Genomic DNA, 13,622 nt, shown 5'->3' with positions numbered 1-13,622 from the left:
ATAGCGAGATTTCGAAGCTAATCAATACTTACGAGTCCGTAGAAATACCGTTCGTGAATTCCCGCCATTTTTACACGATAGCATAAGCTTAGTGTCGTATAGTGCATAATATAATATTGTCAATTAATCAGTAAATCTATTAATCTTGATAAACTTTATTGTCAATTAAATTGTACTTTTAACTCTATATATATATATATATATATATATATATATGTAACGACTTAATCTAACAAATAATTAATACATAACTATAGTGGTACACGTGATACGGAAGTTGTATAAAGGGAACTCGTAGAAAACACTAGATACCGAAAAAAATATATATATAACATAACTGTTTTGGGATATAACTTAAGGATTTAATTTTTGTTTTGAATTTTATTGAATTAAATCGGAATCATGACTCTGACCAGAGCAGCAAAGCAAAAGGCTCAAGCTAATGGGAGTGCTGTGGTTCAGGGGAGAACTGAGGGGGGCAGTTGCCCTCTGAATCACAGTCTATTAAAATGCACTGTTTGCTTGATGTTTACGGAGCAGTCGGGTACGGGACATGATACTGCCAAGGGGGATGTCTTTGTGTGTGCACGATGTAAGGAGTGCAAGGAAATCAGGCGACAACTCGGCGTTGTTATGGGCCTTTATGAGAGCTTGAAGGACAGGGTGGATGCCCTCGAAGGAAATAAATTGAGGGGCCCATCAAGCTCTCAGCTGCCCACATCAATGCCAGAGCTTGCACTTGGTCATCAGGCAACACAGAAGCAGCCCCCTAGGCAGAATGCGCTGGTCCCACAGGAACTAGTAGTTGTTGGTGACTCTATTGTCAGGGAAACGGGGAACATCCTTTGTAAAAAGGATAGGTGGAATAGGACCAGGGTATGTCTGCCAGGGGCAAAGGTTGATGACGTTGTAGAGCGGATATCATCTTTTAAGGGCACAAAAGGTGATATAGTTGTACACGTTGGCACTAATGATATTAAGAGTAGGAGACCGGCGGAATTACTTAGCAAGTACAGGTCACTGTTGAAAAAAAGCCGTGAATTAGGGTTGAACTTGAAAGTGTCTGCAATTCTGCCCAGACACGATAGGAGGGAGTATATGATGAGAGCCTTGTCGATCAATTCGGCCCTGGAGGGATTGTGCAAGGCTCAAGGGGTAGAATTTTTTTCAGCCTGGACTGTACTTGTTAACAGGAGAGATTGCTTCTACAGGGATGGGATACACTTAAATAGAAAGGGTGCAAGAATTTTTGCTGATGCTGTCGAGGCAGTGTTAGGTGGGTCGGAAAACTGCTAGTTGGGGGGGATACAAGGACTAATAGATTAACAGTAGCCAGTGGCAGAGGTGGAAGTGATTCTTGCACTGCTTCTATTGAAATGAGCAGAAGTCTGAAAAACAGGATGCAGGATATTTCAGAGACTGCTGGTAGTCATTGCGGTACAAGTAAACACATGGGTTGTGTTAGGGTAGCTAAGAATAGAAACAGGTGCATGTATACCTGCGTGTACACCAATGCTAGGAGTTTGGTAAATAAATTTGATGAATTTGAGGTATTGCTCAAAACATCAAAGGCAGATATTGTTGGGATATCAGAGACGTGGTGTCACACAGATATAAGTAATGCGGAACTGGAATTTGGGGAATACAATGTGTATAGAAAGGATAGACAGGACAGGAGGGGAGGAGGGGTCAGGCTATTAATTAAGAAACACATAAAGTCCAAGGAAGTGAAGCCAGTCGACATCGATGGACAGGGCAGCGTCGAGTCAGTTTGGTGTGACATAAGCATAGGGAAATCAAAATTGAGAGTAGGAGTGTGCTATAGGCCTAATGACTCTGATGAGTATAATAAGATATTGTACAGGGAAATAGAGTGGGCCAGTAAATCAGAGAGTCTTATAATGGGGGACTTTAATTTCCCAGATATTGACTGGAATTTGTGGGTTGGTCACTCGCACACTAGCAAGGCTTTTGTGGATTTATTGGATGATTGTTTTCTACATCAGCATGTTCGTGAGGCAACAAGAGGGAGCAATACTCTTGATCTGATTATCAGTAGTGATTCTTCATGCATTAAGAACCTGCAGATAAATGAACCACTAGGTGGCAGTGATCACAGTGTGTTGAAGTGGGATTTACTCAAGGAGGTAACTACCATCAGAGGTAAAGGGAAGGGTTTTTGTTTTCGTAAAGGCGACTATGATGGTCTGAGACAGTATTTAAATTCTATACAGTGGGACCAACTGATGATGTTACCAACAGCAAACTCAAAATGGGAAGCATTCAAGGAACTAATCTTGGAGGCTACCAGGCTTTACATACCAACTAAGAAATATTGTTCAAGGTTTAGGCCTAAATGGTTGTCAGATGAACTAATGAGACATGTGGCAGAGAAGAAAAATGCATGGGATACATACAAATTAATGGGTGACATGGAAGCCTATGATAGATATAAGTTGGTCTGTAACCAAGTCACAAAGGAGATTAGGCAGGCAAAGGCAGACTATGAAAAATCCTTGGCAAAGGATGCAAAGAAAAACAGAAAAGAGTTCTTTACATACTTGAACTCGAAAAGGAAAGGGATGAATCAGATTGGTCCACTGGATATTGATGGTTCAACAGTTGAGGATCCTGCTCAGGTGGCTAACAATCTAAACGAGTATTTTGCATCTACATTCACGCATGAGGAGTTATTCAGGAAGGAGAATGATGTAGGTAAAGTAAACATTGGCAGTGAGCTGGATGATTTTGTAATAACTGAGAGGAAAGTGGAGGAGAGATTGTTGAGGATAAACATAAAAAAGGCACCTGGGGTGGATGGGATCTATCCAGTTATATTAAAGGAGGCAGCAAAGGAAGTAAGCAAACCCTTAGCCATAATTATGAGAGCTTCCTTGGACTCAGGGGAGGTACCTATGGACTGGAGATGTGCAAATGTGACCCCAATTCACAAAGGAGGTTCAAAGGCTGACACAAGTAATTATAGACCTGTTAGTTTAACTTCTGTTCCAGGTAAATTAATGGAGGCACTGGTTAAAGAAGCACTGCAGGATCATCTAGACAAGAATTCAGTTATAGCTCAGACGCAGCATGGTTTTGTTAAGGGCAGGTCTTGCCTGACCAATTTGATTGGATACTATGATGTAGTCACAAAAGAACTGGATGCAGGGAATAACTTTGATATTATATATTTGGATCTTAGAAAGGCTTTTGATACTGTTGCACATGGAAGACTGCTGCACAAATTGGAGCAGTGTGGCATTGGAGGCAAATTGCTGCTATGGATAAGGGGATGGTTGAGTGGCAGAAGACAGAGAGTGGTAATCAATGGACACTGCTCAACGTGGACTAATGTTATTAGTGGAGTTCCTCAAGGTTCAGTGTTGGGTCCGTTGTTGTTTTCGGTGTTTATGAATGATATTGATGATGGGATATCAAGTTTAATGTCCAAGTTTGCAGATGATACAAAGGTTGGCAGGGTCGTTAAGGACAATACTGACGCTATGCTGCTGCAACAGGATCTGGACAGGTTGAACAGATGGGCTGAGAGGTGGCAAATGAGGTTTAACATCGACAAATGTAAAGTGCTGCATATGGGAAACAGTAACCCCAGAGCAACGTATCAACTCTGCGGTACTACACTGACAGTGGTGGCGAATGAAAAGGACCTGGGGGTAATTGTGCAGGCAGATATGAAGTTCTCTGAGCAGTGCAGACGAGCTGCAAGAGTAGCTCATGGTGTCTTGTCAATGATATACAGGAATTTTTCTAGCAGGGATAAGGAGGTGATTATTCCCTTGTATAAGGCAATGGTAAGGCCACATCTTGAGTACTGTATACAGGTCTGGAGGCCTCATTTCAAGAAGGATGTAGAGCTGCTGGAACGGGTACAGAGAAGGGCAACAAGATTAGTAAATGGAACAAAGGGTTGCTCTTACGAAGAAAGGCTTAAGTTTTGCAAATTACAGAGTCTGGAGACTAGGCACCGGCGAGGTGATCTGATAGAGGTGTATAAGGCTTTGAATGGTTTGAGCATGCTCAATGCCAATGGGATTCTTCATCTTTCTCAGAATAATCACCTCAGAGGGCATAAATTCAAATTGAGGAAGGACGGATGTCGGATAGATGTGCGGAAATTTGCCTTTGGCCAGCGGGTGGTTGGTTGGTGGAACCGACTTCCATCACTGGTTGTTGAAGTTGATAGCCTAAACAAATTTAAAGCTCAACTGGACAGGTATTTCGAACGAACGGAGGGGTGAAATGGGAGTGGGTTTTTTTTTTTTTTTTGTTTTTTTTGGCTGATGCTGAATAAGCTTGCTTTCTTGCATCATATGCCTCTGCTAATGCTAATGCTAATGCTAATGCTAGTCTACGAGAAATGCATTTAACCAGTAAAAAGTAATTACTCTTAATCTTTTACAAAATTACGAAAGAGAATAGAGAAATCTCGAAAAAAGGTTATTAATGGAGTTGATGAAGGATGTAAGATATATGACATACCATATAATAAAAACAAAAGAAACTTCTCAATGACTGGAAGTTGCATAAAGAGAATCAGAAGTTCACAAGATCTCCAACAATAAAGGTGTAAGCTGGGATAAAGAAATATATTTTAAAAATAAAACCTTTCAAACAGTATCCATTATTGCAGGATTTTAATGTATTATTTTTTTCTTACTTTTAATTTTCCTTTGAGATGGTTCCCTTTCTTCCCAATCAGGGCAGAATGCTAAGGCCACTTCTTCCCATGACTTCTTTGTAGCATCCTTACTGAGATATTTTTCATCAGTTGGATCCCATAAACAGGGACGAATTTCGACCTCATGAATCAAACTTTTAACAAAATGATAGACACTAATAGTCTGCGAAGCATAACTGAGCTGATCACCATCCTTTTCCTTATTAACTTCATTGCTGTTGAGAAAAAATTAGATAAATAATCATATAAATTTATAGAAAACTACCTTAATATTCAAGATATTGTATATGATTTTATAGAAATATGCATTAGTCAATGGAACTTACTTTTGTCGTTCCATTATTGGGTCTAAAAAACCTAGTAGATTAGAATAAATATACTTCCGCCTTTTCTTTACTGTTGCACTGCTTTCATTGAAATGCTGTTGCCTTTTTTCTTTTCTATGACATCCTTTTATAATTCTCCACTTGCTTTGTAATTCTTCAACTTGCAAACAAAAAAAAAAAAAATCTGTTTAACACTTACACAACCAATATGAAAAATGCAATAGAAGTTTTGTATACTCCTTCTAAGTTATCTTTTTCTTTTGTTCAGTTTTTTTCTTTAATTTGAAAATATTTGATTTGATTGCTTGAACCCTGTTTTTGGCATTGTAATATCAGTTTTGAAGAGAAATATGTTTTGTGATCTAACTGGAGAAAATACCCAAGCACTGGATGACTGTTATAAAGCCCTTAGGAAAATTGCTATATAGCAACAGATTCTTCACTAATTTCAAGGTTTAACTTTTTTTTTTATTTACACTTTGAAAGAGTAATGGCTGGTTTATGCATTAATGTATGCAGTGCATAAAGTATCCATACCTCCTATGCTTAACATAATATGTGTATTATTATATAATTTGTAGAATATTAATGTGTATTATTATATAATTTGTAGAATATTATACATATATAGTATGCTGATGAAAAATGACCTCATTCTTAACAAGAGAACTTCCTATGCTTTCTTTTTTGGAAAGAAGACAGTACCAAGAAGATGCACATTTGAGTTCATTCAGTAGTTGGAAATCATATTGTTCAAAGTTTAGGCCTAAATGGATGTCAGATGAACTAATGAGGCATATGGCAGAGAAGAAAAATGCATGGGATACATACAAATTATCACGTGACACAGAAACCTATGATAGATACAAGTTGATCTGTAACCAAGTTACAAAGGAAGTTAGGCAGGCGAAGGCAGATTACGAGAGATCCTTGGCAAGGGATGCGAAGAAAAACAGCAAAGAGTTCTTTACTTATGTAAACTCTAGAAGGAAAGGGGATGAATCAGATTGGTCCACTTGATATCGATGGGTCATCTGTTGATGACCCTGCTCAGGTAGCTAACAAACTAAATGAATATTTTGCATCGACATTCACACATGAGGAGTTATTCAGCGAGGGGAATGCCAGAGGTGCATTCAACTCTAGCAGTAAACTAGAGAATCTTGTAATAACTGAGAGTAAAGTGGAGGAGAAACTGTTGAAGATAAACACAAGAAAGGCACCTGGGGGGATGGGATCTATCCAGTTATATTAAATGAGGGAGCAAAGGAAGTAAGCAAACCCTTAGCCATAATTATGAGAGTTTCCTTGGACTCAGGGGAGGTACCCATGGACTGGAGATGTGCAAATGTGACCCCAATTCACAAGGGAGGATCAAAGGCTGACACAAGTAATTATAGACCTGTGAGTTTAACTTCTGTTCCCGGAAAATTAATGGAGGCAGTGGTTAAAGAAGCACTGCAGGATCATCTAGACAAGACTTCAGTTATAGCTCGGACACAGCATGGTTTTGTTAAGGGGAAGTCTTGCCTGACCAATTTGATTGGATACTATGATGCAGTCACAATAGAACTGGATGCAGGGAATAACTTTGATATTATATACTTGGATCTTAGAAAGGCTTTTGATACTGTTGCACATGGAAGACTGCTGCACAAATTGGAGCAGTGTGGCATTGGAGGCAAATTGCTGCTATGGATAAAGGGGTGGTTAAGGGGGAGAAGACAGAGAGTGGTAATCAATGGACATTGCTCATCGTGGACTAATGTTATTAGTGGAGTCCCTCAGGGTTCAGTATTGGGTCCTTTATTGTTTTCTGTATTTATAAATGATATTGATGATGGTATATCAAGCTTAATGTCCAAGTTTGCAGACGATACGAAGGTTGGCAGGGTTGTCAAGGACACTACTGACACTATGCTGCTGCAACAGGATCTGGAAAGGTTGAGCAGATGGGCTGAGAGGTGGCAAATGAAGTTTAACATTGACAAATGTAAAGTACTACATATGAGAAACAGCAACCCCAGAGCAACGTATCAAATCTGTGGTACTACACTGACAGTGGTAGAGAATGAAAGGGACCTGGGGGTGGTTGTGCAGGCAGATATGAAGTTCTCTGAGCAGTGCAGAAGGGTTGCAAGAGTAGCTCATGGTGTATTGTCAATGATATATAGGAATTTTTCTAGCAGGGATAAGGAGGTGATCATTCCCTTGTATAAGGCAATGGTCAGGCCACACCTAGAGTACTGTATACAGGCCTGGAGTCCTCATTTCAAGAAGGATGTAGAGCTGCTGGAACGAGTACAGAGAAGGGCAACAAGATTAGTGAATGGAACAAAGGGGTGCTCTTACGAAGAAAGGCTTAAGTTTTGCGAATTACAGTGTCTGGAGACTAGGCACCAGCGAGGTGATCTGATAGAGGTGTACAAAGCCTTGAATGGTTTGAGCATGCTCAATGCTGATGGGATTCTTCCTCTTGCTCAGAATAATCACCTGAGAGGGCATAAATTCAAATTAAGGAAAGACAGATGTAGGATAGATGTGCGGATATTTGCCTTTAGCCAGCGGGTGGTTGGTAGGTGGAACAGACTTCCATCCCTTGTCGTGGAAGTTGATAGCCTAAATAAGTTTAAGGCTCAGCTGGACAGGTATTTCGAACGAACAGAGGGCTGAAGTGGAAGTGGTTATTTTTTATTTATTTATTTTACTTTATTTTTTTTTTTGGCTGATGCTGCATAAGCTTGCTTTCTTGCATCAAATGCCTCTACTAATGCTAATGCTAATATGGTAAAGATACCAATAACATTGTAATAATGATCCAGTTTGTGAGTTTTCAGAATAATATAACAATTACATTTGCCAATTCAGAAAAATGGCTCTTTGTTGACTAATGTTATTAGTGGGGTGCCCCAGGGTTCAGTGTTGGGTCCATTGTTGTTTTGTATATTTATTAATGATATTGATGATGGTATATCAGGCTTAATGTCTAAGTTTGCAGATGATATGAAGGTCTGCAGGATTGTTAATGACACTAATGGCGATATGAAGGTCTGCAGGATTGTTAATGACACTAATGGCAGTATGCTGCTGCAACAGTATCTATAAAAGTTGAGCAGATGGGCTGAGAGGTGGCTACTGAAGTTTAACATTGGCAAATGTAAAGTACTGCATATGGAAAGAAGTAACCACAGAGTAACATATCAACTGTGTGGTAGTACACTGGCAGTGATACAGAATGAAAAAGACCTGGGGTAATTGTACAGTCAGATATGAAGTTTTCTGAGAGGTGATGTTCTGCAAGAGTAGCTCATGGTGTCTTGTCAATGATATATATGAATTTTTCTAGCAGGGATAAGGAGGTGATTATCCTCTTATACAAGGCAATGGTCAGGCTACACCTTGAGTACTGTATACAGGTCTGGAGGCCTCATTTTAAGAAGGATGTACAGCTGCTGGAACTAGTACAGAGAAGAGTAACAAGGTTAGTGAATGGAACAAAGGGTTGGTCTTATGAAGAAAGGCTTAAGTTTTGCAAATTACAATCAGATCACCTTGCTGGAGACTAAGCACCTGCCAGGTGATCTGATTGAGGCTATAAGGCCTTGAATGGCTTGAGCAAGCTCAATGCTAATGGGATTCTTCCTCTTGCTCAGAATAATCACCTGAGGGCATAAATTCAAATTGAGGAAAGACAGTTGTAGGACAGATGCGCATAAATTTGTCTTTAGCCAGCGGGTGGTTGAGTTCTGGAACAAACTTCCATCTGCCGTTATAGAAGTTGATGGCTTAAATAGATTCAAGGCAGAACTAGACAATCATTTGGAGCTAGTGGATGGGTAAAATTTTTTTTTTTTTCTTTTTCTTTTTTTTTTCCCGATGATTGCTGTATAATCTTGCTTTCTTGCATCATATGCCTTTACTAATGCTAATTATAATTAAAAAGGAAAATATAAAGATTTACCTAATAGGTAGCACCCTGCTTGTGGCCAACATCAATCTGGTATGTGCTGGGCATACATTTGGTATACTATTGCAGATTCACAGTCATTTTCTTTCCAAGAAAAGATAAGGTAGACCTTTCCATTGCAAGATGTAAAGTTTTACTTACATAATCCTGTAAAATGTTTTAGTGGGATTTGAGGTTTGGACTTAAGTAAGCATGGGGAAATTTTTCATACAACACTCTTCATTTGATAAAAATACAATCATATTTAGCAGTTACATGAGCTGAAACCACAGTCAACTCAAAACTGTGTGCATCTGCACTAAACACTTGGCTATATGCTCTTAACTAGTTTCTTCTCCCAATTGTCAGTGAGTGTTGCTCTTCCAGAGTTCTAATTATTTCTGCCCAACTGAGTGGTCAGAGGACTCTTTAATTTGACCCCTTAATTCAAAAATAAAGTGTATGTTCAACATACACTTTATTTTTGAATTATATTTAACATTTTTGATTTCATTATATATTTTATTACCAGCTGTTTGCAGTCCAAAAGTCAGTATTGTGTACACAGTGGTTTTTGTGTATTAGCATGGCTTCTAAAAGTTGATTTTTTTCAGAATATGATTGCAACTTTCAGGAAAAATGGGAGGGGGGACAAAACATTCATTCACTTTTTACAACCTTATAAACTTATTGTAGGTGAACTATTCACTTTTATTCATTCAGATTTGCCAGCACAGTCTTTGGTAAAATCAAGTATACCAATATTCTGCTCATGATTCAATATTCTCAATATTCTGCCCTGTTACTTTTTGCTGCTTCTTGGGTATAGAATCATGTGTAAAGAAAAATGAATTTCCTATAGATATTTTGTTTACACTACAGTAACTATTAGAGTTAAAGGACCACAACAAAACTGGCAACTTTATTAACACACTTAAACATCAAAGCATCTGCTCCTACAATTTTCATGAAGAAAGTGAATGACTATTAACAGTAAGAATCTGTGAGTAAACTTCTGTTTAATTCACCAATTCTTTAAAACATATTCTCACCATCTGCTTTCTTAGGAGATTGGAATTTCCATCACTTGGCAGCTCAGAATATTAGGTTCACTTTTGCCAATTAAAATCATTGTCTTCACTGACGTTACAGGGCACTAAATCTGTTTTGAGGATATTGTTCCATTTTCCATTCACAGATAGGAGAATATGATTACTGTATAGTGTAATGGGACACACTGCCCCTAGGAAGCAAGCTGCATGGGTGTTCAGTTAGGTGTGTGTTAAGCATCATTATACATCAGTATATTGTAACTGTAACTGTACATGTTTTCCAATTGTCTGTATTAGTCTGTATGTATTATGTCTGTATTTGCATATATTCTTTGGTCAATTTTGCTGCCTTATGGATGAACCTGAGTCTCTGGGAGGGAAAAAAAAAATATCATATTTGGTTGAAAGCATCATTTAAAAAAAATAAGCCCACAAAAAGAGTCTTCACTGAACAGCAGTTATATTCATGTGTCACCATTCTAGTGTGGCAGCTTTAAGAGCCTCTTGGAAGTGTATGAAGATCCAGCTTATATGATGAAAATAAACCAGAATGAAACAGAACCAGGTGTTCCTCTAATGCTGATTCCACTGACACAATAGATTTTATTAGCAACAGTAAGTGTTGTGCTGTAGGGTGCACCTCACATGTATTCATAGTTTAAGAGTTGGTGGTTAATAGATTTTTCCATTACTTTAGACTCTGTCTGAAACATTCCAGAAAGGCCAATATCCTGCTGTGCTGCTGAGTCAGCTCTATCTAGCAAAAAACACAATTTTTTTTTTAATGAAAACCCCAAACAAGAGAGGTATTAGAACCTATAATACTTAGCACCATGCATGGGCTGAAAGTTGAGAAGATGAAAGAAGATACTTGTTGACATTAGACTTGAACTTCTGCAGATTGTAATTTTCAGGAAATGTGTATGAGAAAGGTTGTTCCAGAAAATTAAAGTTGAATGAATAAATGAGAAAGAAGAAAAGCTGCTAGATATCTGGTGGACTATCTAGCAGCTGGCCTGTGAACACCATTTTAGAGCTGTACCTTTGAAATGTAAGGAAGATTGGATCTAGCCATGATGTCCATCATAACCTCAAAAGATATCAATCATACTGCATTATGGAAGTGATTGGGGGGGTTGCTGGAGCTTTGCTCTGCAGACTAAATGTGGGTACCACCACTTCAAGCCTCCAATAAGCAAAGTGGTAGTATTGCACTGGTTGATTAGAGTCATCTACCACCTAGTATTGCCTGGTAATACAGAGCAATAGCATTCCTTTGTGTGGTGGAATGCCACTGCTCTGTGTTACCAGGCAGAGTGGTAGCATACCTCCGTGTGGTGTGGGCACTACACTTCGACCCCTACTTGCGTTGTTTTGCACTTGGGTGGTCATCTCAAGTATGCTAGGTGCTGTATTTCAGAACTTACACATGGGGTTATACCAGTGGTGGGATTCAGCCAGTTCGCACGAACCTGCTCCTAGAATTTCCCAAGTTCGCTGAACCGGTCCCTAAAGGCCGTTTCACACTGAACGGCATGCGAGCTACACTAATTTTGCTCTATGTTTGGTTTTTCTTTTTTAACTTGAAAAGGGGAATAAGGTGATAGAGAACCAGTTTTTAAAATTTTTGATTCCCACCACTGGGTTATACCCAGGATTACTAACAGTCCCACCATCGTGAAGGTGCAAACAGAGGATTTGGCTGCCACAGATTGACCGGACTTTGCTGAAATTAGGCCCTCTTGACTTGAGGGTTACCCAAATATCAGTTTTATCAGTATTTTCGACTCCCAGGTAGCAAGCCCAGCTTTGCATACCTGAGCGAATGTTTGTGACAGCCTCAGGGACTATAATTTACAATTTACAAAAAAAAGAAAAAAGAAATTAATGTATTTCAATGAAAAAATTTTCTCTTAATTTTCCATGTGTATACAATGAATATTTTAAACATGAAATTATTTATATCCATTCAATTTTCCAAGGTTCTCATGACATTCACTACCTAAAAACTCTGAAGGGCTGAAATACAAAAACAATTGCAATTATTATTATTAGCCATATGGTGCAAGGAAGCCTGAGGCTTATGCTGCACCAGCTGAAAAAAAAATTTCTGGATTACTCTGGGGGGGGAGAGAGAGAGAGAGAGAGAGAGAGAGAGAGAGAGAGATAAGTAGAAGGGAATCACCAAGAAAGAGAAGAATGATATCATCCAGCTCAGGACCCTGGGTGTGCCAAGCCCATACTCACCAGATGTGAGCCCCTGGGCTCACATCTGGTGAGTATGGGCTTCACATCACTTCATGTGCCCATTTTTACTTTTCTTATGAACAGCCTTTGTAATGTATTACTACCTGCATATCACTTGCAAATTGATGCCTTCTAAATTTGTTATTTAACTATATAATATCGGTGTAAATACACCATAGTTAACCCATAGATTTGAGCTACGATTGTAGCGTAGAAGGCATCGTTTTAATTGTATCTCATAATGTGGTTGTCTTCACAACAAGATAGCTACTACTGAATTACTTAAAATAAATAACGCTTCTCTAGTAGAGAAGACTACTGTTATTTATTTTCAGCATAACACCACCCAGACGATCGTTTCGAAGCTTTTTGGCTTCGTCATCAGTGGGCGGGTAGGTAATACAACAAGCCATCTCAGTTGCAAAGTTATATCCACATTATGAGAGATGCCAGAAGGGTGTGGTGGTAATGTATTTGGAAAATTAATGTTTTGTAATGTATTACTACCTGCATATCACTTGCAAATTGATGCCTTCTAAATTTGTTATGAAAATAAAAATCACCATGGATCAGTGTATAGTACTCTGGTTGATATCATGCACAGCATAAAACTCATCCTATCATGTCATCCCCTTTTGTAGAATTGTAAAATGTGGCTTTTTTCCCTCATTCCTGTCGAAGCATCAATTTATTTTACTGCCACAATGCACATTACTTGTCAGAATAATGTAGTAGTGGTAGCGGTAGTAGTATTGGCAAACGATTCAAGAAAGCAAGCTTATATAGCATCAGCCAAAAAAAAAAAAAAAACACTTCACCCTTTTGAGTAGTGTGAGTTGAAGGAGTAACTGTCCCTTTCTTCCTTCTACAGCATTTCCTTCCTCTACCTCTCCTACTATCACTTTCCTACATCTTTTTTGCATGTGCCTTCCAAGAATTTGTCTAGTTCTCCCTTGAATTTATTCAACCCATCCACTTCCGCAACAGCAGATGGAAGCCTGTTCCAACAATCAACTACCTGCTGGCTGAAGCCAAACTTCTGCACATCTATCCTGCAACTATCCTTGTTCCACAAATAAACTAGATATACAGGCAATCCCCGTATAACACGGTACTTCTACAACACGGTTTTGCTCTAACACGATTGATAAATTGCGCCAATCCTCGTGCAACACGGTACTTATATAACATGGTTTCGCTCTAACACAGTTAGAGAATTTCGGTAAGCCTCGCATAACAGGGTATTTTTGAGCTTTTGTAAAATTACATCCAACATAACAGCAGGGAAACCCTGCTGTTATGTTGGATGTAATTTTTAAATGTTTCCACTCTTTTTTTGAATCCGTGCTGTT

The 13,622-nt window shown here is 38.8% G+C and overlaps 1 protein-coding gene across 1 annotated transcript in view; it reads right to left on the bottom strand.

Annotated features, from left to right (window-relative positions):
- LOC150084108 (uncharacterized) overlaps positions 1–13,622 on the bottom strand; it is a 46,167-nt gene that overhangs the window by 22,582 nt on the left and 9,963 nt on the right. The window contains exons 4-5 of the mRNA XM_090375039.1: positions 5,026–5,185; positions 4,679–4,914 (exon numbers count right to left, since the gene is read on the bottom strand). Coding sequence (XP_090231165.1) covers positions 4,679–4,914; positions 5,026–5,185 — 396 coding nt within the window. The remainder of the gene's footprint in view (positions 1–4,678; positions 4,915–5,025; positions 5,186–13,622) is intronic.

The sequence above is a fragment of the Mastigoproctus giganteus genome, chromosome 6 (genome assembly GCF_048544385.1).
Source record: "Mastigoproctus giganteus isolate SK-2022 chromosome 6, ASM4854438v1, whole genome shotgun sequence".
NCBI lineage: Eukaryota > Metazoa > Arthropoda > Arachnida > Uropygi > Thelyphonidae > Mastigoproctus > Mastigoproctus giganteus.
Note: the sequence above shows the minus strand (reverse complement) of the source record. Positions and strands in the feature narration are given on the sequence as shown.